The 27,919-nt window shown below is 42.1% G+C and overlaps 2 protein-coding genes across 2 annotated transcripts in view; one reads left to right on the plus strand and one right to left on the minus strand.

The window, feature by feature from the left end:
- Positions 1-9,030, plus strand: part of LOC139734625 (tRNA (carboxymethyluridine(34)-5-O)-methyltransferase ALKBH8-like) — a 57,505-nt gene extending 48,475 nt beyond the window's left edge. Inside the window, exons 11-12 of the mRNA XM_071645413.1 lie at positions 6,593-6,742; positions 7,892-9,030. Of these exons, the coding sequence (XP_071501514.1) occupies positions 6,593-6,742; positions 7,892-8,983 (1,242 nt within the window). The 3' untranslated portion in view covers positions 8,984-9,030. The remainder of the gene's footprint in view (positions 1-6,592; positions 6,743-7,891) is intronic.
- A 5,164-nt stretch (positions 9,031-14,194) lies between these two features.
- Positions 14,195-14,782, minus strand: LOC139734634 (uncharacterized). Its single transcript, XM_071645422.1, has one exon. The coding sequence runs from the start codon at positions 14,780-14,782 to the stop codon at positions 14,195-14,197; it is 588 nt and encodes a 195-aa protein (XP_071501523.1).
- Positions 14,783-27,919: the final 13,137 nt, after the last annotated feature.

Consider the following 27,919-nt stretch of genomic DNA (forward strand, 5'->3'; position numbering starts at 1 on the left):
TTTGGTACCGGTACCGCACTTATTTTGTACGCCGAACTGTGATAAACACGCGGCTCAGAAGCCGGGCAATGGCCTCACAGGTGGCGAGAGAAGTGCAATGCGTGGTTTGCAGCTTGCTATGGGAGGGGGGTTCTTAGAAATAGGAGAGGAATCTCCATACGATTTGTGCAAATTTATGCGATAAGGGCTATAGCATGACAGTTGCATGCTTTTTCACTGGCTTTGATGTTTCAAGCTTCAAACCAGCTGTCCACAGAGTTGGAATATGGCTGTGGGTGGGGTGCTTCTTAATTCTCTCATTTTTTTAGCCATAATTCAGAGAAAATGTTTGAAATCTGCGTGGAACTTGATGGTAATACTGTGCTGAATAAATTCAGCAAATTATGTGTTGTTTTTTTTCAAATTCCTTATTATTTATGCTTCAGGATTGAAAAGAGTAATATTAGTATCTCACCTCATAAAAAGTTAGCATTTAACCATCTTGTGCAAATTTTGGCAAAATTTTGATTGTCAGGTTTAGCACTTGGTGTGAAATATTGGGATAAAGTAATTGGCTGTTGCCTACAGCATATTTAGTAGCATTGTATAGATAATAAAGAAGTACAATTTCTACTGATTTTGTTTGCTTGTCATGTTCATTGTTACTAAATAGTTGTTGCCGAAAATATCAAAAGGGACTTCGAACTGCTTCTTGCTAGGTTTGTTATGACATGACTTTAATAGGACTGATGCATGCATTTTGACAGAAGTGTTGTGTATGTGATAAAAATTTCATATGTTTCATTGTCTAGTTTTGGTATATCGGTAAGCGTTTTGTGTCTGAACAGGGGGTGAGTGCTTTAAAGGTCACAGCAGGCTTAAACCACAAGCTCTCAGTAGTCGTTGTGTGCAAATGAGCCATTAGCAATTATGCTCTGTGGGAATTGTCTCTTACATCATCAAATATCCATGCCTTACCCACAAGACTTAATAGGAATGATGCATGCATTTCAGCAGAAGTGCTGTCTACGTAATGAAAAATGTTATATGTTTCATTGTCTAGTTTTGGTAAATCGGTAGGCGTTTTGTGCCTGAACAGGGGGTGAGTGCTCTAAAGGTTGCAGCAGGCTTAAACCACAAGCTCTCAGCAAAAGCAATCATGATCTATGGGGTTGTCCCTTGTATCATCAAATATCCACGGCTTACCCACAAGATTTCTTGTGGGTAGGAGCGGGTGCATTCATTCAAAGAATCTAAAGTCAGTAAAACTTTGAGAGCATCGACATAAACTCTGACTTTGTATGTTTAGCTCCCTAAGGGCCCCCACTGGCATCAAATTTAGATTGACTTGAATTGAAGCAAAGAGGACCTAGTCGAGCTAGCCTAGTTCCTCCATGCTCAAAGTAAGAAAAGCCAGCTCATTGTGTACCTCATACACCTAAAAATATGCTCTATCCAATTGGTCAATTGTTCAACATGTGACATGCAGCTAAAAGTACCATTGCATGTTATTGAACTGTTGTGCAATTTCTTTTTCAAGCAAACATGGATATTGCATGGCTGATGTCACCAATTTATATTGACTCCTGGATAAACAGTGACACAGAGCTACCAAGTCTCACGCATTGTGAGTGAGACTCAAGCATTTAGGGTCTGTCTCACGATCTCACGCATGACACCCATTTTTCTCACGCATTGGGAGCATAGCTTAAAGGATTAAAGTGAGAGATGCAATTGAAGGCATATTTCCCTTTTGTCTTTCAAAATAAGTAAAAAATAGTCACTTAAGTATGCACCAGCTTGCACCATAAAGAACTAAAAATTGAAAAAGCTTCCTACCGTGGGAGGGCAGACACCCCCCTCCCACACCCTCCCCTCGCTCCCTCGCTCGCGCACATGTGTGCGTGCCGAGATGCCGAGTCGTGAAAATCTCACTCATAAAAATTTTTTGAACTTGGCATCTATGGTGACACAACATTTGCTTCTGCGACAATTGCTTGTGATGAGGCTTTAGGTTATGGTTACTGTGAGGATTAGGATTAGGGTTAGGATTGTCGCAGAAGCAAATGTCATGGAACCCTGTTAAATGGATTATCAACTTATAGTGTTTGCACCATTGCATACCTCTGATGACATCATAACAAATCTACCTTTGTTGCATGCACTCAGTCAGCTACAGGAGTTCATAGAATCACTCATTTTACTGTCGCTAACTTCAAGTGATTGCTTTCACTTATGACTGAATGCACTGTGTCACTAATGTTAGACACACCAGGGGTCCGTTTCATGAAAGTCTTACAAGAGACTTTTCGCTGTATAAGACACACTTATATAAAGAGACATTATGAAATAAATTTCGCTTCTCTTCAAAAGTCTCACACACATGATAGCTACATATGAGAGACTTTGACCATTCTGAGATTTATGTAAAGGCTTTTATGTGACGACTTCATGACACGTCCTATACCCGGGTTATCAGAGAATGGAACCTAGGTTATCAGAGAGTGGAACCTACATAGTGTATTGCATCAGCCAATTTTCCGACCCCCTCTCCCAACAAAGATAGCATCTTTTTATGAGGATCATGTCAGAGTATGTGGTGGTCTCTTATATTTCATTGCTGCCTGGCAAGAGGTCCTGGGGACATTGTACTTTCTAGGCTTGAAGAAGAAGAGATAAAAGATGGATGAGGATAATTGTAATAAAGAAAGATTGGAAAAGCAGAAAACGGAAGGTAGAGAGGGGGAGAATGCACATACCTTTTACCTAGAAGTGACTGTAATTTTCAAGCCTGTCTTAATTCTGCTGAGCCAGAGAAACCATCAGCCCTTATAAAAGTTTGAAAAGCTACCTTTGTGTCACAGATCATGTGTTAAAAGAAACCATGAGTTCCTGAGGATCATGAAAACCAGGAGGTCCTGAGGATACTGTACTTTCTAGGCTTAAAGAAGGAGAGATAGAAGATTAAGGAGGAAAATTCTAAGAAGGATTACAAAAAACAGAAAACGGAAGGTAGAGAGAGGGAAGAGGGAGAGAATGCACATACCTTTTACCTAGAAGTGGCTGTAATTGTCAAGCCTGTTTTCATACTGCTCAGCCGGCGAAACTGTCAACCCTCATAAAAGTTTGGATAGCTACCTTTGTGTCAGAGACCATGTGTGACAAGAAACCATGAGTTCAGTGTCAACGGTGACTATGGCTCCAGCTATTAGATGTGGATGCCCTGAGTAATGGTCTTTGGATGTCAATGCCTAGATCCAAAGCAGATGCAGAGAAATACATGTACCGTAATTGACATGAACTACCGAAGAATATTCTTTGACATTCCTGAAAGAGAAGCAGAGAGATGTGCATAAAAGCAATGGCAAATATGATGGGGGAAAGAAAGAAAAACCAAGGAAGAGAAGGAAGAAGATGAAGAAGAAGAAGAAGAAGAAGAAGAAAGGGGGAAGAAGAGATGATGAAGAATCAGGTAGATGAAAAGTGTGAAAAACAAAATCTTCCAAATATCAGAACACAAAGATGTTTTCTTTGCTTCTGTCATTTTACCAGTGGCATTTTGTTGTTGTTTTTTCCTTCTTTCTTGTATGTGGATTCTATTATTTGTATTGTAGCCTTAATGCAGTCCTTTAAGATTTGTCTTTGTGGAAACAAAATGAATATTGAGCAAATCATGATATTTAATAAAGATAAGATGTTTTGGAAAATGTGTGCATTTTCAAAAAGTACAAGGAGATTAAGCTTTGCATACTATGTGGTATAGACATTTTATTTTCCTTGGAGGGTGGAGTTGTTACCAGGGTATTTAAAATCAACAAATGCAAGAGATTAATCTAATTAGACGATTGATTTTCATGGTTATGATTTTCTTTTGCCGTTTGCTCTCTATTTATTTTTTTATTTTTCCTTGTACTTTGTGTGAAATTCACTGTGAACTGTGGTTACCAGTCAGAATTATTCACTTTGTGCAAATGAATTTTTCTGTGTTTGCAAACATTCTCAGTAGGGTGCAAATTTTATTTTCACCAAAAAAAGATAGGACAATAGAAAGTGTCATATCATCTCTTCATGAATTTGAAGATGGCATGTTGTGGACAAATGTTCATATTATTGTCTTCAAATTTTGAAAAGGGATCCTATAAGATGGTTGTTCCCGCAGTTTTAACAATGTCAAGATGAAAATTTGGAAGGGAGATTGTAGCCAAAAGATGTTTTTGCCTCTCTTGCACTAGGCCTGTAATCAGATGACTCATGTTTGCTAGTCTTCACAGAATTGATCACTCTTTGCCATTGCATTAATAGAATACATTGTATACTAGAGATAATGTGAGACTGAGAAACCAAATTCAAACTAGAAAAAATTGGTATCAGATTTAAGTTTTACTTACTTTTAATTCTAGATTGAGAATGTAAAGAAGGGAAGGCAAAATGAAGCTGGTCAAAAGTTCTATTACCATTTTTAACTGAGTATCTTTGGTTGACTGTTTTTGACAAGAAAAATTAGCTGACTTTGTCGTGGCACTCTGTGACTTTTTCACTTTTTACTAACTGATGACGTTTGTTGACTGGTTGTCGAGCACATTTGGAAACACTTTGACAAGTCTTGCTGCAGATGAAGTAGTGTTAAACCTGTAATATATGCAGATCTCCCAACCATTCCAAATTTGGAGGAAAGAATGTGAATAATATACCATTCCCAGCTCTTGTTTAAAAAGGAATTTCCTCTGTTTTCTTTTGATGATGATGAAGATGATGATTTTACTGCACACTCTTATGCTAACTGCTCTTTGTTTCCTACTTTTGAGCCATATCATCTTTTTTTTTTTTCATTCAGAAAGATTGGGAGGATTGTGTTTGCTATGTTCACCAAACAGTTCATGCAACTGTTTGCCTCATGGCATCATGATTTATATATGATCCCATAAAGAAGATCATTGTGGTACAGCAAGGGGTTCATGGGAGGTTGACGCACTCCCTATTAGATTAGAGGAGAAAACTAAGGGGTGTATTGATGGATGATTGATTGCCAATTGGCAGTAACAACAGGAATAGAAACTTAATTAAGCCAGTTATATTCCTAAATCCGAACATTTTTATCTCACGTTAACTATATTCCCCCACCTTCTCCTCCCATCCTCCTTTTAGAGGTGTAGTGCAATGCAGAGATGATGTAGAGTATTGACCCAAAGAGCAGATCTCTTAAATATTTGAAGTGTATTGAAAAAAAAAGAAAATTTTGAGCAAAGTTTTCATTTCTGTCGCAATTTCTGTTGATTTTAGGATACAAGTAATGAAGAACTGTCTGTGTGCTGGTTGTGTATTGACACATACTGTAGGGTTTAGTTTGTTTGTTGCACTTTTTTGTTTCACATGAATTAAGTGCATACTTCATAACTTTGTCTTGTGCAGTTTGGGTTTTCTTTGCTCTCTTGTAATGTTCAGCATACAGTACTATTTCATATTATATATGAAATTCATTTCTTGCCTTACCTAGTCAGTCTATCTATTCAGTCTTTCATAAGTGATTTTTTTTTTTAACATGATTTTTATATCATGAGCAAAATGTCTTTATTTAAGCAATGTCACCTGTTTTTTATGGAGAAATAGTGAAGATGGTGATATGAATGTCAGTATCTAACCAAGATAGCTCTTTAATAACTTTAATGATTAAACAAATTAATGACTCTACAACTGTAAAAGTGGAAAATTTGTAGTGTGGACATTTTTAAGCATTTGGCATGACCAGTAACTAGCACAAAACTAAAAGCATGCAAATATTTGTGCTTGCTATGTGTACCACAACTGATGTTTTGATTCTACGGAATCAGAAACACACAAAATTCATCTTACGCGGCCAAGCGCAAAAAATTGGTCACTCAAAAAAATGCACTTTTACAGTAGCTGATACTCTGTAAGATACCTTTTGGATGCCACGTTTTTAGTGACTCCCCTCATATTCATCAATTTTGGCACTAAATTGCACCAGTCCTTTGTGCTTGATCAGCGGCAGTTTTCATTCAAAATAATTGTTCTTTTATCAAGGTCTTCTCGTAGAAGTGATTTATTCATGATTTTGTTCTCTCCAACAATGTTACTTTTCTCACTCACTTTCTCTATCGCATTCTCCCTCCCCCCTCTCCCTATCCTGTCTGTTCTGTTATCCCTGTCCCCTCTCCCTCTACTCTCCTGTCTCTCACTCCCTCTCTCATCTCTCTCTTACTTGCTCTTATTTTCTCTCCTTCTCTACCCATCCTCCCTCTCTTCTTCTCCCTGTCTCTCTACTCATTCTTTTCTCTGCCCCTCTCACATCTCTCTCCAATTCGCTTGTATTCTCTCTCTCTCCCTACCCACCCTCTCTCTTCATTTCACCCTGTCCCTCTGCTGAGCCATCTCTCTCTCGCTATCTCACATTTCTCTCCTATAAATCTCATTTTCTTTTTCTTTCTCCCAACCTTATCTCTCATTTTTGGTCATGGCTTCCTGTATCTTTCACTCTCTATCTATATTTCTGTCTTTGATTTTGTCTCCATTTTTCTTCTCTCTTTCATTCTTTTCTTCTCACTTCTCTTTCCACCCTCCCAACCTCTTACCACGTCATCGTCCACGCCTGCAGATTGGATGTGACCGCAGCAATCAGCTGATCGGCATCTGCCGGGGGCGCAGCCTAGAGGGCTTCGTCTGCGACTCTCTCTCCCTTCCGGTTCGGGATCGGTCTGTAGATGCCTGCATCTGCATCGCTGTCATTCATCATCTATCCACCATGGTAAAGAACACATTGCGACTCTGTTTTTGAAGATGGGGTGATTTTTTTTTTTTTGTATGAAAGAACATGGGTTGTTGTTAATTTCATTCCGGCGGTGTGGGGGGGGGGGGGGGGGGGGGGGAGTAAGCTCTGTATAGAGTCATGTGAGTGAGCAACGCACCCTCTTGTTTTCAATCAGTGTTGTCTGTTTCCAGGAAAGACAAAATCCGATGACTACACATCTGACATAGGGAGAGGGAAATAGTATACACATAGCCATTGGGCATCATACTGTGAAATAATTTGATAGTCCTGTCTTATCCAGCTATGATGATGATAAAACCATACCGTATAAGAGAGGACATTTCTTTGGAGGGAAAGTTGTCTGAGTATTTCATGATCACCTCACTGTACATTTTTGGGTTATTATGATTTCTTTTTCTCAGTAGTTGGGACATTTCAAACGCAAACACAACCACAGGTGCATGCCTGCAGGACAGAAAATGTTTATTTGGGGGGTCATTTGCATTTTCTAGCCAAAGGTCACCCTAACTGAAATTCACTTCTGCAGTTTAAAGATATTTTTACTGTGAGGTTGTTCAGGTATACATTTTGGAGGCAGCAATCATGCAAAGTTACATTCTGTAGAATACCCTTGAGCATGCTGAAGTGCTCTACCAGCCTTGAGAACTTGACTTTGAAGTATCTGGAATGGTCCATATCCAAGTTGCAGCAGGAGATGACATAGGGTTGTGTTACTTCTCATTCTATCCTATGTGACCATGAGATGACTGGCAAGTGCCAAAGGACATGCATGAATAACCAGAGCAATTTACTTTCCTCTCACAAAGGCACTTAGACATGTATGTGTCAGAATTTGAAGGCGTCATGCCAAAAATGAGCCATTAGTTATGACTGGAAGACAACCTGTGGATTTATGTGTGTTTTGTATGCCCATCTTTCTGATTAACCTAATCATTAAAGCCTCTATTTCAGTTGAATGTCCAACATTACTTCGAGTAAGTTAAAAAGTTTCATGTTAGATGGAACTTTCTATCCCGCTTTGATTTTAACCCATTGAAGACTAGTCCCAAGCATATTCAATCAGCTTATCGTCAGTGGGTTAATGCCATTTATTCCTCTTGCTGTCTCTGTTTTCTGTCTCCAAAGTCTCGGAGGATCCAGGCTGTGAAGGAAATTAGTCGCGTCTTACGGTCCGGAGGACAGGCGCTGGTCACCGTGTGGGCCATGGAGCAGGAACATAATGAGGAAAAATCAAAGTACATAGCATCTAGGAAAGGTCCCTCTGCAGCCGACGCCCCTGATGTGTCAAAAGATACAGAGCATCTGCAGTTGGATGGGAATCTCGGGAAGAATGATGTCGAAGCACAGTCTTGCCAAGGAGATGACCCCGATACTCGGTGCAACCCTACGGCTGGGATTAGGAAGCAGGATATGGGCTGTGATGGTATCCCCGAGTATGCTGCACAAGCTGGAGACAGTCCTGCACGAACTGCAGGCAAACCCAAGTGTTTGTCATCATCTGGTGGGACAAACTACCAAGAGCACGGCAAACACAAAGATGACTCTTCTGGTTGCAGCAGCAGTGGGATCAGGGAAGCCCAGTCTAACACAGGAGAGGGAGTTTTACATCAGGGTACAGTGAACAAATGTAGCAATCATAGGCAACCAGAAGATGGATTAATCAATAAACAATTAAGCAGAGGGTGTACTGATGTGGAAAAATCACCACAGACATGGGCTTCAAAGACCGATGGCAATGCTGATGGTGCTGGGTTCCAAGATCACTCTAGGAATGTGGTGGATACATTATCTGTTATGAGGACAGATGACACAGGTAGAATACCATGTGAGAATGACCAAACTTTCACTACCAAGAATGATGTTGTGGATGACAAACCTCCTGATGAGGAAAAAGGGATTCCTAACAGCTCATTGCCGGAGGCCGGGGCAGATCCATGCCAGAGTGACACCATTGCCGTTCACAAGAACAGGACTAAGTTCGAGAGGCAGGACCTCCTGGTCCCCTGGCACCTCCGTGGTGGGGTAAAGAGGCCCAAGCAGGCTGATGCCACTGATGAGAAGTCTGGAAACAAAGAACAAGAGGCTGTCTTCTACAGATACTACCATGTCTTTGTTGAGGGGGAGATGGAGAAGTTATGTGAAACCGTCGAGGGGGTGCAAGTCGTCGGAGGATACTATGATCAGGGCAACTGGTGTGTCATCTTCCAAAAGTCATGAAACTTGCGGGACATGAAATCATTAACTGCTCATTCTCAGATTTGATGATACTGAAAGATATCTCATTTTTAACTGAAATTTTAAGAATCATATCCCTATTACAGAAAGCAATATAAGTCGGTCCCAACTATGAGTCACTGTATTGTCCTATTAGTTTAAACAGTCGTTTGTGTTCAGTTGATGACTTATCACTATGTCTTCCATTTTTCACACTCGCAGTAAACTAGTGAGTGCGCAATACAAATGCTTTTAACTATGGATCTTTTTTTCTTTCTTTCCTTTTCTTCGTCCCCGAGCGGCTCCCCAGACATTAGCTGGGTGGGCACGTCACAAAAATAGCATCACACACACACTCAGCAAACCTAGAAACCTAGAAATCCAGGTCTACAAAACACTAACATTTCAAAAACTTAGACTAACAATAACATAAAAGTGATGCAGTGAACTAGGGCGGTCTAGAAACGTTAAATTTATTTCTAACAGTTAAGATGCTAGTTTGACAAATAGACTAGTACAATGAGACACTAACAGTAACATGAGTTCGCAATTAAAATAATGTTCCAATCATTCACTCGTGATGTCACACAAAATACAACAATTTCAACAATCAACACGTTAGTCCTCACAAAATCGTTCAACTTTTTGTTCCCCACTGGTCGCTCGCCCCTTTACGCGCTACCGCCCTGAGACAACCGCGTCTCCCTGCAGTCAGCGCCAACCCAGTCCACGAGCCGACAACCAATATTATATACAGCTGCAACGCATAATGTGCGAACAATACACATAATATTTACATGGCCTTTGCCCTGTGACCTACCTCGCAGCCCAACCGATATGGTTGATTTAAAACCAGCAAAATCCATGCAAATTGGCCGGAAAATCCTGCCGATTAAGCCAAGTGGAATTTGCTCCACTTCAGTGAAATACATACTCACCCATATTCATAATGGCCTGATGCGCCCGATTTGACAGAAAGGGTTTGTAACCACATCCGTCAGCAATACAAATCCAGTCATCAAGCGTCAGTCAAAGGTCATGTGGGTTGGCAGTTACCAGACCTGACAGGGCTAGGGTCAAATGTGTCAGTCATGTGATCCCGCAGTCAGGTTTGTGCCATTCGTAACAGGGACAACAAAGGTCATGAATCTTCCACTTCGTATGTCCACCGGAGAGCAATTTGCCGTAAGACCATCAGGTAGACATGGGGATTCCAAGGGTTCGAAGAAGACGGTCATTTCGTCAACCATAGCATTCGGTCTCCTTCATCTAACTAGCCTTGTCTATCCTGCAGAAATAACTTCTTCGTTGCGGCAAGTGTATGCTTGGCATATTGCACCATCACTAGGCAAACTGAACAGTGAAACCAACTTGTTGATTCAGGTTTTCTTGGCATGTGGTAGTAATCTACTCAGTTGTGCTGACTGACCTTGAGCAGGGGCTTCGATGACGTTATATCCAAGGATAGGATGTTCAAGTGTTTCCATCGTTACTAGAAGGGGTACTTGGAGGGATTGAGCAGCTGTTGCATCCCCAGGCACTTGCAGACTGATCTCTACCCATCCACAGTATGGGATGATACTTCCATTTGCCACTGATATCTTCAGGGGTTCCCCCTCTATAATTTCTGTCCAGGACCTGTTGGGGACATCTGGCAAATTTCTGTCGAGCCACTCCTTTGAAACCAGGGAAACTTGGGCTCCAGTATCCCATAGCGCTTTGGTAGGGTGTTTGTTGAAGCTGCAAGCCACAAGACACTTGCAGCCTACTAAACGGACAACTTCTCTCTGTTTTCTTCTGTCTGGTGATGACAAAATGGTGAAATAGTTGGTTTCCTGAGTAGCCGGAGATTGAGACGTTCTGCCTGAATAGGTTACTGGGTGTCCCTCTCCTGTAACCCTTGTGCATTTCCCTGTCCCTGTTGCTTCCTGGCACAGCAACCCCGCAAGAATTGTTCGCTGCTACCACATCGGAAGCAGTGATCACAAGAATTGCCTGTGCCAGCCTTCCGGCAGGCAGCACAGCCTCTTTCCCTTTGTTGCTGTGCTTTGCTTGGTTGGGTCTCTGCACGCAGGTTGCTGAGCTCCGCCTTGTCAATGGCCTGGATGCTTGCAGCCAGCTCACTTGGGTCGAGGTTGGTGGCCTTAATAGGGTTAGTCTTTGATGGGTGTGCCTGTTCTTCGGTCTTAGCAACTGTGGCCTCTACACTTGCTGCTCTTGCCTCCCTGGGTTTTAGCTTGTGAGCCCGCTCTGCTTCATGCTTGACTGCCGCGGTCAGAAAGTCCAGTAGTTTCTCGTCGCAGATGTCTTCATTCTGGAGATGAGGTCGCATCTCCACCTGAACTGCCTCATTGGCTATGCCTGTAGAGATGGACCTCAATGCCATCCGTTGTACTTGGCTGGGGTCATACATAACTCCAGCTCCTGCTCCCTGGGAGGCGAACAACACCTTCTGCTTCAGGTCCAGAGCCCTCAATACGAAGTCATCGGCAGCTACCTTGTGAACAGACATTTCTTTTGTGGTTGCTACTACGGCCCATTTCACACTTACGTTTAATATTGCTTGTAAAGGCTTTTAATGTTCCTTGCGTTATACCTTTCTGTCTGTTCCTCCTGCTAGAGTGGTGTGAGACAAATATCTATTACTCATCCTTCAACTTGGATTGTCAAATTTTATAAAATGGGTTCAAGAATGTAGCCAATTGGAAGCGCTGAAATGAGTCACGTGTGCCTGCATTAATTTCTCACTAACATATTTTTGTTATTTAGTCTGCTACTTTGACACGTAATCATTCAAGTCGAAACAAATCAAGTACAGTTAAATCAATGTTTTTAATAATAATAATCAAGTTTTGGTTTTGTTCACAAAGTTGAAGATTTGGTATCAAAATATCAAATATAAAACAGAGTACAAATAAACACATAACTTTTGGCTCTACTTCTCTGGGTTCTGGGTTCATGTCCCCCCTTTTGGTAGTCGGTCCTGCGTCGTGCCCGGTAGACTGCAGGTCGTCAGCGTGTTGTGACTCAGCAAGCGTGGCTCAGTCGGTGTGGCTCAGGTAGCGACGTTTGTCCCTCGGCTCGTGTCGGTAGTCACCTCAGCATAGCAGTCCCGCTTGCCAACATCAGCTCAAGCCCCGTACCGATGTGTGTCTTACGTGATAACCAAAGTGTTTCTCTGCTAATATTTCCTAAACGTCTGAACTTGTACACAAACAGCTAAAATCATTAACATACGGCTCAGGCAGAAGTATGCATTAAAAATCATCCTCACAAAGCAAACTATCTCTACTTACTAAATTAAGACTTCCCTAGTACCTAATCATATTCCTGAATATCATTAACTAATCTTCACAGCCGGATGAGCTCGCCTGAACCTAACACAGTGATGTAATACGACATAACTGAATCCAATTAACTGATTTTCTTATATGTATTATTGTCTGGGGTATCCTAACAGAGACGTCACGCATTGACCCAACGAACTTTTATACACTGGATATACACCGTATATAAAGACTCGAGCAAATATATTCCTTTCCTGACAATATCCCCCACCTTTAAGATACACTGTATAACTTGGGGATCCAATGATATCTAGATTATTATACCCCCGCCAAACGAAGTTTGAAGGGGGTATATAGGAATCAGCGGACGGTCGGTTGGGCGGTCGGTCGGGCGTCGCGAACTACTTCCTCAGTTTTCAACCGATTCCCATAAAACTTGGCACAGATGTGTGCCTTGGGTTGTAGATGTGCAAGACGTATTTTTTTGACAGTACCCAAAAGTACGTTGCCATGGTAACGGCATATTATGGGCAAAAATGGGTACAAATCTTGCGTCGCGAATTCCTCCCACAGTTTTTGATCAATTTTTATGAAATTAGGTACAGATGTTCATCTGAATATGTTAATGTGCAAGACACATATTTCCGCAGTGGCAAAAAGTGCGTTGCCATGGTAACAGTATTTTATTGGTAAAATATAGGGCAAAATGCTTCAAGGCAAAACTGCTTTATCAGTGTTCTTCCAATTCTCATGGAATTCATATTGAATGTTTGTCTTAGGATATAGGTCAGCATGAGACATTTCTTGACAGTGACAAAAAGTATGTTGCCATGGTAACAGCTCACATATTATGAGCCAAAATGATGGAAAATTTTGTGTTGCAAACTACTTCCTCAGTTTTTGCCCAATTTCCATGAAACTTGGTACAGATGTGTGCCTTTGGTTGTAGATGTGCAAGACGCATTTTTCGACAGTACCCGAAAGTGCATTGCCATGGTAACGGCATATTAATGGCAGAAGATCAAGGAAAGATCTTGCGGATTTAACTACTTCCTCAGTTTTTTGACCAAAGCTTATCAAATGTTGTTTTGACCAAAGCTTATGAAATGTTGTTTGGCGGGGGTATAACCAGTCGCTGTAGCGACATTTCTAGTTATATTAAGGGATATATTTGGAAATGGCTGAAAAAAACTTTCACAGAGTTGCAGTGAAGAGATATGTATAAACTAGAGCCTCACACAAACATTACAACACGTCACTTTGATTTCTGCAAACAGGCAGATCCTGTAAATATACTTTAAAATATTTACTACTTTACCTCAAATTTCTATCGGGTATTCACGGCAACATTTATAGAATTGCCCTAAAGACATAAGTTCAACAAAATAGTGGTATTACAGTGTCACTTCAGAATCATACTTTCATTTATAAGTTCAAGAAATCTGAAGTAGATAACACAGATATCAATCTGCTTTCCATATAATTATCTATCGACTTAACATCCTTCTATCTCTCCAATTCATTTTCAACACATTTTGTGTTCACATTTTCCGCGGACAATATTTCCATCAGCATATTGCCAGAATCAATATAGGCTACGACAATTGTGACAGACCAGCGTACTCTCGTTATTAAGAACACTGACCTTACTCATACTATACATGAAATCCGAAGGCTTATTTCTTCTTTTCGTCTCTTGCCAAAAAAAACAACTTTAAATATTATTGTTCATCAAACATACTGTTCATCATAACACGCTGTCATCGACTTACAAATATACTATCGTAAACCGAAATGTATAACTACTCACTCCTTTACTACTTCATTTATTACATTTCTTTCTTAACTTGATTCTGTCATAAATCTAATAAACCTGATTTATACTTAATAATTAGGTTTTACACATAACAACTTATATTATATTAACCTAAAATGCGAATATAACCGTATATATGATCGTGATTTGCTGATCCTTGGGGGTTGTCCACAGCAGGATGGTGACAAATGTCTGCCTTAGGGTGGTTCCGAATTTGACTGAGGCAGCTTCTTCCATCACTTTATCAATCTCTGTGTCATCATTTAGGAGTCCGAGTTGAAGACAGGCATTTTGAAAGTCAGGGCATTCATGACCATTTATAGTGCGAAGGTCAGTGAAGCTCGTTGCTCCTGGTCGATGGTAAAGTAGCATGCGAAGGAAGTAGATTTCAGACTGATTGGCATTGAGGCTGATGATAGGAATGCGACCAACTGTGTCTGACATCTGATCAGGGTTGGTAGTAGGGTGTTTGCGCAGATTTCTTTTTCGTTTGGTCCATGTCTGGGTCTGCTGGTTATATGTATAGAACTGATAGATGTCTGGGTAAAGTACTTGACGTGCATTTTCATCCATTTGGTTTACGTGGAAGTGGGCAGTCAGTTTAGTTGTGGGTGGAGATTTCTCAGCTGTTGCTCTGGCTGTGTCTTGCTCGAAGAAAACAATTTGTGCATTCTCTAGGTGGAGTGGCAACTTCTCCATGGTGGGGTATCGTTGGGGGATGGGGAACTCGTAGAGTTGCCAGTATGCCTCTGAAGCACCTCTGTATCTTGCATTTACGTACCGTTCAACGTCATCATTTGTAATGTCTTTCTCCTGTCCATTTGCCGAGTGCACAGTGACTCTGTCTGAACCTTTGTGTGTGTACTTATAGATGTACTTGACAGATTCCACACTGGTGACTACTTCGACATTGATATGTGCATTGAATTTCAAGGAAATGTACGGATTGTAAGGGACAATCCAGCTTTTGTCAATGGTGAATTTATGTCCACGGACTTGTGCTTGGCATGCATATCCTCCGTCTACCGGTGCTCTGCGTTGGTATCTTGGATACCCATTAGGTGTCACTGTTGTCACAGAGGTAAACTCCTTTGGAAATTGTTTCCCACAGATTTTCAGGCTTCCTTTTGTTTCCATGCACGGACTGTTCAAATTGACATTTCCACATGGACCGTGACACATGTGCCTTGTTACAATGGCATGAAGTTTGGGATTCGTATCTTTGTCAGGTATTTCCGCACAGACTAATCTGTCAATATCTTTGGGATTTTTTGGTTTATCGTCAGGGGCCATAATGCATAGAATATAGGCATGTGGAAGGCCTCGCTTCTGATCCATCCTCCTTCATCGAAGTGTATGCTAGGACTTTTCCAAGTGCTTGTTTGTGAACCAATTTATCGAGGAGTGCCTTGTATTTGATATTGAAAACCCTTGCTGTTATATCGGGCTGATCAGCTGGACTTTCACCGGGGAAGAGGGAATCCGGAATTTCTGGCCAGTTGGGATTTGTCGTCATCGTTATGATAAGGTCTGGTTTGCCGAACTTTCGGACTAAGGCCATCGCATCTTGGAAGGCCTCTGCGTACCATCTGGGTGAGCCATAAACTGTGGGGGAAGAATGACCTTCCTTCCTGCATTTCGTTCGTCATTAGCATCGATTGCATCCAGGAGACAACGATATTTGTCTGCTCGGATTTCTTTCTGGTTGTTCTTGACCCAACACAAGCGCTGAGATTCGACTTTAGCGAACATGTCTGTGGCATATTGCTGAGTCAGTCGTCGAGATTTTAGCAGCATGTTGTCATCATCAGCACGAACCTAAAGTTTATACCTATAAAACTGGGAAGCAGTTATGCGTCTGTTTGAAGATATCACATCTTGTGCTGAAGATGTACTTGGCTGTGGGAGTGGAATGGTCAATGTAGACTTATCTTTGCGCCTTGTCAGGGTAGTTTGAAGTTAGTTGTTGGTATAGCCATCATCTCCAAATGGGAACAACAGAACATAGTGTAGGGGATTGTAGCTGCGATGCATTTCACTAATGCTCTGCATGTCTCCTTTAGATTGCAGGATAACATCAAGGTGTTCGAGGTGATCCCCAGGCATAATGACTGCAACTTCACTTCCAGTTGGAACATTGTATCGACGGGCATGTTCCTCCGTGGATTCTTCTTAGCTTCTATTACAATTTTTGTCTCTAGACAGGTTGAGGCAAGTTCTGTGGCATATTTGAAAGACAAGACATATGGATTGACATCCTTCAGGCAGGCCTGAAGAGTATTTATGAGATTGACATCAAGATGCTGATTATACCGGAGTCTGTTCTGGGTCTCATGTTCAGTGTCACTGAAATAGATCTGCGCGAACTTGGGATGTTCCCCCTCCGCAGGCGTTAAGGCACCAATTCTGTGGAACACTTTTCCCTGAATCTTGAATGTGGGGTTCCAGTTAGGGAGCATTTGCCCATGACAACCAATGGAAGCTAAAGCCAGTGCATTGTTGTAAGCACATATATTTTGCATGAAGTTCTTGTTTCCATAGATTGCCATTACGGACAGTGGGAATTTCATTGGCCTCTGGAGTTGTACCCGTCCATTTTCACAGCAGAATCCAGGACGTTCCTCATTCCACCTTAGAGCACTGCAATGTGGCATAGATGCCAAGTTCAAAAAATTTTTATGAGTGAGATTTTCGTGACTCAGCATCTCGGCGCACGCACATGTGCGTGAGCGAGGAAGCGAAGCGACTGAGCGAGGGGAGGGTGTGGGAGGGGGGTATCCGCCCTCCCACGGTAGGGAGCTTTTTCAATTTTTAACTCTTAATGGTGCAAGCTGGTGCATACTTAAGTGACTATTTTTTACTTATTTTGAAAGACAAAAAGGGAAATATGCCTTCAATTGCAACTCTCACTTTAATCCTTTAAGCTATGCTCCCAATGCGTGAGAAAAATGGGTGTCATGCGTGAGATCGTGAGACAGACCCTAAATGCTTGAGTCTCACTCACAATGCGTGAGACTTGGTAGCTGTGGTGTGGACAGATGTTGTCTGCGTCGTAGAGAGATTGTAGTCTGTGCTGAATCAAGGATTGTGGGTAGTCATTTCGTTGACAGCCTTTTTAGACTGGCTTTTTCGCAGCTGTGCTTACCTCTGAGCTTGATTTTGTAACCTGTAAGCAAGTATAGGAAAAGATAAGTCTGTGTATTGCTATGTCATGATAGAGGTGGCTTCTGGTTGTTAAGTTAACTGCATGATATATATTGTTCTGGGATGTTTATGGGTAGAGGAAACTGGCTTGACTGAATGAAATCAATTACTAGTAGCTTGTCCTGCCAGTTGATCCTGAACTTCAAAAATGAGTGGTAGCAAAATGAGAATTATAAGGCATTTAGTTATATCACAGTATGCAGAGGAGAGGAGAGAGATGGCGAAAATATACAGGATTGAGAAGTGTTTCGAAGAGGACTCCTGATTTGGCACTGGTTTTACTCGAAGAAAATTATTTAGGATACACATGATAGAGCAAGGCCTACCTCTCTTCTGCTTCCTCAGCGGTTTCATGTTTGCGACTTAGAGCCTTTGAAGAGCGATCCGTCTTTCTTCTCTCTTCTGTTTGTTCTGGTGTCTCACACAGGCGCAAATTGGCTTGTCTCTGCTTCTGGTCCTCTAGTCTGTAAAAAATCGACATGAAATCAGTTAGCTTGTCCCGCCAGTTGGTCCTGAACTTCAAAAGTGAGTGGCAGCAAAATGAGAATTATAAGGCATTTAGTGATATCACACAGGGATGCCAACCTTCTGCCAACCTTCAGCATGCAAAAAAAAAAGTATTCTGAGATGCCAAAAAAAGGTATTTTGGGGTAAAAAAAGAAGTATTTTTCAACGCGTGTGCGTGCCAAGATGCCAACGCACATCTGATGTTGAAAGTACACAAACATAAACATACACACAATCGCACGCGCCGTAGTGCATCTTATCAAAATAAAAAATTTGGGCAGCATAGCCCCCCTCTTGGCGCTGGCCAGCAAAATCAGTGATGACATTCAAATGACATGTAAAAATTCAGTTCATGTCATTTGAATATACATCAGTTCAATACAAATTTGGGCAGCATAGCCCCCCTCTCGGCGCTGGCCACTGATCTCCCCTCTAACTGGATGTGCGGAGCGGTCCGTTCATTGGAAGCCGCTGCGTTCTATTGTCCGCCGTGCATGTTCCCCCAAGAAGAGCGCGATCTCCTTGCTGACATACACTGGACATGTTGTGGCGGAGCTGCCTGCAAACTCTCGGAAATCTTCATGGAAAATAAAATATAACTAACGTTGGAAAACATTCAATCTATCCCTCCCATCTCTTCTCAAATCCATATTTACATATTTACTCTACTTTTCTTTTTTAATCTCTGTAGATCTTTTCTGTTTTCTCCCCATCATCGCATATCTCTATCTCGTGCGGTCGATTGCTCTTTTTTCACGTAAATATACTGTTGGGTTTTTTTTTAGTCATCTTCTCACTCTCCATCCGTCTCCCTTTCTTCAGATTAATACATGTATATCCCTGTCAGTATCTATCTCTCTCTTCTCTCCTTATTCCATATCACTCCCTCTTCTTCCCCAGCTTCATCGCTCTTTCTTCTCTCTCTCTCCCCTATCCCTCTTTCATCCACTTCAAACTCTTTCTTCCCCAATCAATCTCTACCTTTCTTCCCTCCCACCCAACCCCCACTCTCTTTCTTTCTCTACCTCTCTCTCTCTCTCTAACCCTCCCTTTCCCAAAACAAACTGTTTACAGTTTCGTTTTAGTCACTCTTTTTTTGTAAAAGCATATTTAAACATTCATTTAACCATACAGTGAACACTTCTGGCAAAGACTGACTTTTTTTTTCTTTTTTAATTCAAATTTTGAAGCTTCTTTGTATGCTGACAAAGTTTCAAAGTTGGGGCAGTCAACGTAGTCATGATCCCTGTTTAATGGTAGTCTGTCAAGGAGATCATACTTTCGTGCAATACTTATAGAAGAGGGAGTCGGACTCTGCACAGACAGAATGTCAGTATTGTCCAAGATAGCACAATTTCCTCCTCCATTTTTCACTTGATGCCTCATCAAGAGACGCTTGTATGTGCCTTCAAACTGACGAGCTGTTGGATTGTTGTTAAATCCACCAGAGGAGCGTACAGCTGCGAAGAAGAGCTCAAGGTGATCTTGGCTGAATCGATACGTTAAGAGATATGACATTGATGGATTGGGGCAGTCTACGAGTTCCTCAAACAGCTTTGTAGTGCTTTGGATACTTGCCAGAAATCCGATCACAGCTGTCTTGCGAGGTCCTTCATGCATCGGTTTCCCAGCACCATCCTTCAGTTGCAGTAGTAGCTGTGACGCCTTTGTGAAGATTTGTGTCCACCGGTCTTTGTTTGTCTGTCTCATAGGAGCCTTGTAACCCTTGGCGATGGGATTTCTGCTGTTCAGTACATCAAATACAGCATCGATGTCCCGAAGAAATTGAACTGTAGCAGCTGATCCTCTGAATTGTGGTAATTTCAGTTCCTGCTCACAAAACTCTAATGCATCCGCTACACTTGAACTGGAAACCTGGGCAGCTAGGTTGACTTTCATTTTTTGTTTTTTCCACTGCATGTGGGATCCTCGCATTTTATTTCCAGGTCTCAATCCTTGCTCCTCTTGCAGTTTATTTAGTTCTTCAATGTACTTCCAACTGATGGTCTTTCCATCGCCAGTCTTCAGGATGCCTCCATCAGCAAATGCATTTCTGAGGAGCTTGAGCATGTGACACACATCAAGTATAACATGAACTCTTTGTCGAGGATCAGCTGGATGAGGGAATGATGGATCCATGTCATGCACAGTCATGTTAGCTCCCAGATGACGCATCATGGTGAAATGACAGGAGGGTCCATCACACGTTAGTGAAACAGCACGAACACCAACATCATGTAACTTGTAGAAGCACTGCTCAATAATGCTGGCTCGCTCTTGTCCGCTTAGTCCATCGACGAGGAAGTATGCAAGAGGGATTTTCCAGGATTCATTGACAGACACCGCCATTAACACAAGAGCGTCTTTTGCAACCGGAGACGAGTCATCATACTTTCCGTTCCCGATGTCCACATAACCATGGAACCGTCCATCAGCATATTCAACATGTTTTCAAATTGCCATCTCATCCAACATTACTGAGCAAACAGTCTCCTTTCCTTTCGCTTGATTGTCCCGTGCTCGTGCTTCAAGTGCAGAAAATGCTGGTCTTGTAAATCCCGGTGCTGCATCAACACCTCTGTACCACTCTCTAATTTGCCGTAGATGTGGAAGTGCCAGTTCGAAGGTCTCTCTAACATAGCTGTACGCCTTCGCAGAATAAAAGTGTAGAGTCATAGCAAAAGACCTTAATTGCTCTGGATATGACCGGCAGCTCTTCTTCTTTTTGCGGTTGAGGACCTGAGATATCACCTCCTTAGGAACCCCCGTAAGGGTTGCCTCAAGCTGTACAGCACAGTTCTCCGATATCTTGTTGCTGTCCTGCAGGGATGTTATTACTGCCTTAAGCGATGACACCTTCTGTTTGAGGCGACGAGATCTCTGCTGCTGTAGCTTCAGCTTCTTCCTACATCTATGTAACTCCTCAACAGTACAATCAAGTCTACGCTTAATCTTCCTGGGTGGAGCCATGATGGCATACGAGTGTTCTTCCAATGGGTTTGGAGGTACCGGCTCTTGTTCTGGAGGGCTGGTTTTGCCATTGTCTGGCTGTGATGGTTCGATGGTGGCATCTAACGCCCTTGCAGCTGGAGGTTTACAAGCCACAGTTGCCTAAAAGAAAAAAAGTAAAGCAATGTTAACTTTTCTAAATACATGTAATATTCAATTTTCCTAAATTTTATGAATCACTACTGTATGTACAGCACAATTGTAATATATAAATCTCTCATTAAAAAACGCATTTTATTATTTAACATCAATTCCCCAAAGGCAAGATGTCTCTTTTTTGCTTCAATGCAAATATAAGAAAAAAAATACCTGCACATCTAACCATCATTAATAGGAATTATATGGAACTTATATTTTTACCCTAAGCAAAACTTAAGAGAAACAAAAGAACAACAATAGTGTGCATCTAATGATCATTATTGGGAATTAAAATATGTCAAACTACGGAAGCTTTCAAGTGCCATTCTACTTGGAGACTTGTCGCGATACTTTATCTCGACAAGTCGACTTAATGTCCATATTTTGACGACTTGTAAAGATATTTATCTAACCATGTCGACTTAATAAATTTTATAAGTCGACATGGAAATATAGATTATCTCGCCAAGTCGACTTCTCCAAAATTATAAGTTGAATTGCTGACATAAACTATCTTACCAAGTCAACTTTACAAAAATTTATATCATCATGGCGAAATTCATTATCTTGCCAAGTCGACTTCCCCAAAATTATAAGTTGACTTGACGACATAAGTTATCTTACCAAGTCGACTAAACAAAAATTTATGTCATCATGGCGAGATACATTATCTTACCATGTCGACTTTCCAAAAAATTGTAGTTCGACATGGCGACATGAATTATATTACCAAGTCGACTTAACAATAGTAATTGTCATCATGGTGAGATGTATTATCTCGCCAAGTTGACTTCCCCAAATTATAAGTCGACATGGCAACATAAATTATCTTACCAAGTCGACATATGATAATTTATGTTCCCAAGTCGACTCATGATTTTTGGAAAGTCAACTTCACAAGATAACATATTACGGAAGCTTTAAAGTGCCATTCGACTTGGAGACTTGGCGAGATAATAATACAAACTGCGAACAGACTGTATTTTCTGCTTGCAAAATGGGCAATCTCTTCCGTCATTCTCTTCAAGGAATGTGCTGCATGGAAGGCAGAGTGTGTGCCCATATTTGAAGAGTATGGGAATCATGCTGTCCTCGGCCTCCTTTTCGGAATCCATGATTTAGCTGTTATTAAGACTAAGTTGGTAAAGAGACTAACTTGTTAGACTGACAAGCCGGCTGACAAGTTAATAGACTTTGTTAGTATTGTAGTAGGTCACCATCTTCATGAGATCTCGACCACGTGCGCGCATGGTGTTGACAAAATAAAAACAATCATTTAAGTCGACTTGGCGAGATAAGTTATGTCGCCATGACGACATGTAATTTTCTATAAGTCAACTTGACTTACAAACGTTGCACGAATTATAGCATGATAATCAAACATACTGTTCAGCCACTGCATTACCAGCCCCAAATTAAAGAACACAGATCGTTAATTTCAAACAAACAGCGGCGAACAAAAAAAGATCTGTGAGCACCATCAAATTCCGCCGTTTGCCCCCAAATAAGGGAAATGGTTCTTCTTCCAAAACTAAACGACTTGAGCACTTAAACCCGTGTAGTAATTCCACTTCTTACAATACATTTTGTACAATAACACTATAACATTCTTCACTAATGACGTTGCAGGCTGCACCATACTTCAATTTACAATGAGCAATCATGTTTACATGAACACGTATCTGAACACATTGTATCATGAAGCGATCCTCCCTATATTACTACAGCTGTAGTGGTATAACAAGAACACGGCACATAACAGATAAATTAAAAAGCACGTGTACCACGCAGCGATGCATAGCTCTAAGAGAGATGAACTTATTATAGCCTTAGCCATTTTGAGCCATGATGGACCCACCTTGTTCGAGAAGACAAAGCTTGGTAATTGGCCGCTTGTAGAACCTTGGCCTTACCTTCACTTCGGCCTGACGCACCTTACCATCCCTGCCTGGTAGACCTCATAGATTTCCCCGACAGACCATTGTCCCCGTGGGGCATTGTCATCAACCATGAGCACCAGGTCAATCAACCTGAAAGTTCCGTTGCGATTGTTGTAATCCGGTCCCTGGAGAAGCTGGTCATTCAGTGAAGTTCCATGGCTTCTGGCTGTGCAGTCGAAGACTACCCTCGCCTTGTCCCTTTTTGTGAATGTATCACTGGATGATGGGGCAAGTACCAAGTCTTCCCTGAAGTATGTTCATCAGGCCATGCTACCTCTTGGGCACAGCCCTTCTCGATTATGATAGCCCTCAACAGTTTCAGTGTACCTGTCATGCATCACTGCATCCTTGGTCAAGCGTCTCTTGAGTGATTGTAGCCTTGACTCAGCCATCTTCTTGCTGTCTGGCAGATGTGTATCATGGTGGCGTCATGGAAGGCCCAGTTCATAATGTCCATCGACTTTCTTTGATGGTGTCTCTGAAAAAGGATTGTGCTCCCCGATCTTCTACTGATAATCCTTTCTTCACTTCATTTTCCCCAGAGTCGCTCCTCCTGAATTTCTCGATCTGCTCATGGAGAAGTTCATCGATAATCTTGGTGAAGTTGAACGTGAAGTTTGGCTGCCTGCGATTACTTCAGGAAATTGGGCCAATGAGAGTCCGCCCTAGGACTGAACGCATGGCATAGGGATTCCCCTTTTTACCGCGCCTATCTTCCTTCACCCAGAAGGCTCCAGAGCGTCGCTGCCAATGAGTAACATCACTTCCCTTTCGTCGATTTGGGGGATTGTGACACCTTGAAAATGTGACCATCGGCTGGTATCGCTTGGTCGTGGTATGCTGTCGGCAGAGATCAGCAGCTTATCAACGATCCTCCTGGCATCTAAGTCGATGGTTTCCGTCTCATTGACACCAGTGACAGATAAGCGAATCTCTGTCCCGCTCATTTCCTTATTTTTTTGACTGATAGTGGACAGGTGGAACTGTTTCGTGGTTCCCTTTATCTAAGTCTCTCTGCGAGCCTCTTGTCGTAGAATGAAACATCACTTCCACTATCCAGCAGAGCCCATGTCTCCACTTATCAGCCTTGGTTGTGAACCTTCACAGGAAGTACCCTGAGGGAGACCTTTGTCCTCATTGTCGTCAGGTTCGTTCCCTCTGTGTTTCCTTCCTGTTCGTCCTTTTTGTTCTCACCGGCCCCAGTGGATGCATCCTCCCTTTCAAAGTGAAGAAGGGCGTGGTGTTTGCCTTCACAGTCCTTCTTGTCATAAAGGGATTTCTGTCTACAGTCCTTGGCCGTGTGGAACGTTTTCAGGCAGTTGTTGCAAAGTCGATTTCGACGCACAAGCCTAAAGCGCTCTTTTCCTGACTTACCCTCGAACTCCTGGCAAGACGCTAATTCATGGGATCTGGAACACCAAGGACATCTTATCCCGCCCTTGCTACCACTGCTGCCTTTGCCAGCAGTTGAGAGCGTGGTCCGCCTTCCTCCACTGGGTCTGCTCGGTGTCCTTGAGCTGGCGTGCTTGATGTTCTGGCCTACATTCCTTCCATACATGTCGCTTGTTATCAAGGCCTGCTTCCTGATGAACTCCGTCATGTGGCCAAAGCTGGGCTCAACTCCATTCGTGAGTAGATTTTCGGCGCGCTCCGCCCATCTACCCTGCAGTTGAAGTGATAGTATTGCTTGTACCTTCAACAAACAGTCATTCGAATCCATGTTCGTGGTGTGGCCCATTTGCTCAAGCGTGATTTAGCATGAGCTCATCTCCCTGGCTAGCTCGCGCAAGCTGTCGCCGTCACTGATTCTTATTTGCGGGCGATTGAGAACTTGCCTAAGCATTTCTTGCGAGATCACGTGTGGCTGGCCAAAGTGATCAGCTAAGATCTTACGCGCCTTTGCATGCCCTGCATCGGGAGGCAAGAGCTGACAAAATTTGATATACTTTCTTCCTTCTACTTCGCAATATTGAAGTAAATACATTAGCCTCATCTTGTTATCTTTAACTTTAGTCTCAACATTCGCATCAAAGGTAGTCACAAACGTGCAATACTTGGAAGGATTGCCATCAAATTTGATGAGCTCAGGCTTAGGCAAATTCATCGACAGCATCATCATGTTACACAACTCAGCTACAGATTATCACTGTTATGAGCAGCAGTATCATCATCATCATGACATTCAACTCCATTCATGTCTTCATTTGGTGAGTTTTGGAGTACACTGGATACGTGAACAGCACCATCACATTCATCACCACTAGGAATATTTATACAATGATCACGGTTATTTGTTTTAAAGCCCCCTCACACCTGAGCGAATGTAGGGCGACGAAGGGGGACGAATGGGAAAAACGCACGAAATGCGCGCGAATTCAACGATTTCAAATAAAATTGCCTTCCAATCATCCGATTATAAACTAAAGTCAAATATGATTAGCGAACGGTAAGCGAAGGATAACGATTTTTCGGTTCACTTCTTTGAGTAAATTGCGGCCGAAGGCGAGCGAAGGGTTGATATGACCCGATAAGACGAACGGACAATGTGCAATGGTTTGATATGGCGTGCGATTGGAAACGAAGACGAAAGAATAGATCAGGCGTTCTCGTACGTGTGTGTGCGCTCTTCGGGGAGTATAAAAGCGACCAGGTCCGTCCAGATTTCAGTGCGGCCAGAGAAATCATCCACGCAACATTTACATTTAAAGGACGACAAAGATAAACAGTAAAATCAGCCGAAGATTCCAGTATTTTTGGCACTGTAAACATTAATGGGTTTTTTTCGCAAAAATTGTGCGAGTACGTGGAAGGTGATAGTCATCGCGATGACGAGTTGGGTAGATATGAAGAGTTATTTGTTATGAACATATGTGCAAAAATGTCAGGAAGCTCATCAATTGAAAATTTATACATACCAACATTATAATGAAACAAATCAATCAATTTCAGATTTTTGCTTTTACACAAAATATCATTTGTGTGAAATAAATATCCAATATTATTATTCTTAAAGCACGTTTTTGAAGAAGAAAAAGGGTATCAAGCAAAAACTGCGATGAATTGCCCCAATTGCTATCATTTTAGCAAAAAAATAAATATTGAAACAGTAACAATGGAGGTGAGGTGGTAACAAATCTGACGTACCCCTAAATTGACTCGACCTATCCACTTTCCCCTATTGTATCATACCTACCACCAACATCGCACCAGATAAATTTGTAGTCACTGTCCACTATAGCCAACAGGATTATATTAAAAAAGCCCTTGTAGTTGCAGCATAGCGAGCCGGACAGAGGAGGCTTTCTGATGGCCACTCATGCTCGCCATCAATAGCTGCCACACAGTGGGGAAAATTCCGCCGCTTGTAGAATCCACCAGCAAGTTGTTTCCATCCATCAGGAGTTGAAGGGGCTGTCATGACTTCATCTGCATACTCGTCACATATGGCCTGACACACTTCCCTGGCCACTACAGATAGGGTGTTTTCAGGCACCCTGCACCCATACTGCATGTCGGAGTACTTGGTGCCAGACACAAGATGACGGAGAGTAGCTGCCAACTTGAGACCTTCTTCCAGCGGCTACCTGTACCAGGTGTACTGCCTCCTGATTCTTTCTCTGACCCTCTCCAGGATTTCATCGTAGAGTTCAGGGGGCATGCAGAGAAATTTCTTAAAAGTCGAAGGGTCTTCTCTTCGGAGCTCAACCAACAGCTGGTCGTGGATTCCAAAAGCCCTACTTCTGGCAGAGTTCAGCCACGTCCTTCTCCAGATACGACGTCGTCTGAGGCCTCGTCTCCATCTGAATCGGCCTCTGTTGAACTGGTGTAGGTTCAGCTGCCGATGTATAATATCATTCTGAGCCATTGCCAGTAAATACTGGACTCTGAGGCGGGCTGCTGCATCTTCCATTTTTCTGAAGAAACTTTGAAACTTTCAGGTGGAATGTTTATATATGAGTAGCGTGGTGAGTGGCTGGTCACAGGGAGCAGCTCCGCATTTGCCAATTTTTTTCGTCAGGTCATTCGCTCGTATTCGTATCACTTCGCAATCCATAGTTTGTCATAGTATCTCTTAGACTTGCCTTCGTGTATGCATCGCCTTTCAAATTTAGTAAAAGTCAATCTTAGTTTCCCTTCGCATAGAAGATGGCAAGTGAAAATACGTTTGTCATAGTATCTTCGTTTCTATTTGCAAGTCATATTTAGTCATCGTGTTGCTTCGTTTAGGGTTCTTTCGAGATCGGTCCACCTTGCCAAAAGCGCGATGAGGGACTATGCGTGACAATAGCACACGAACGATAAACGAACGATTACCGCACACTAAATAAGAGATGCAAATGACAGACGATTTTTCAATTCGTCGGGAAATTTTAAACATGTTCAAAAATCCCGTGCGAATTTGAATACGTAATCGCAACTGTTAGTTCAGAAGGTGTACGAACCCAAACACGAAGGGTAAATATGACTTACTATCAATTACCATTGAAAACGATTTTTCCAAAAATGCCTTTCGCCAACCATCGCAAGTCATATTTCAGGCAATTCGCTCAGGTGTGAGGGGGCCTTTAGGCTTACCAGCAGTTGCCGTACTGCTACCTTTACTGGCATGACTGGAGAGTTCATTATTTTCAGGTGGAACTCTTTCGTCCAGCTCTTCTAGCATTTCCACCTCTAGTTCGTTGGGGCATGTCATTTACAAAAAGCGTGAAAAGAAGCGGGCCTAACAAGGACCCTTGCAGCACTCCGCACGAAATCTTCCTTTCATCAGAAATATAACCATTAATTGATGTGAACTGCTTTCTATTTTCAAAATAGCTCTTGAACCATTTTAACACGGGGTTGATCAAAACCGGACATTTCTAATTTCTCTAACAAGATAGAATGATCAACGGTCTCAAATGCTTTCTTTAAATCTATTGTCGCTAAACCAATAATGTTACATTTATCGATTTCTCTGAGCCACTTTTCACTGACATTTAGAAGGGCAGTCTCCATGGAATGCATCGGCCTGAAGCCAGATTGACAGTCCGTAGTATTC

This window comes from Diadema antillarum, unplaced genomic scaffold (assembly GCF_040938485.1).
Source record: "Diadema antillarum isolate AM-2024a unplaced genomic scaffold, OU_Dant_1.0 scf00000026, whole genome shotgun sequence".
Classification (NCBI taxonomy): Eukaryota; Metazoa; Echinodermata; class Echinoidea; order Diadematoida; family Diadematidae; genus Diadema; species Diadema antillarum.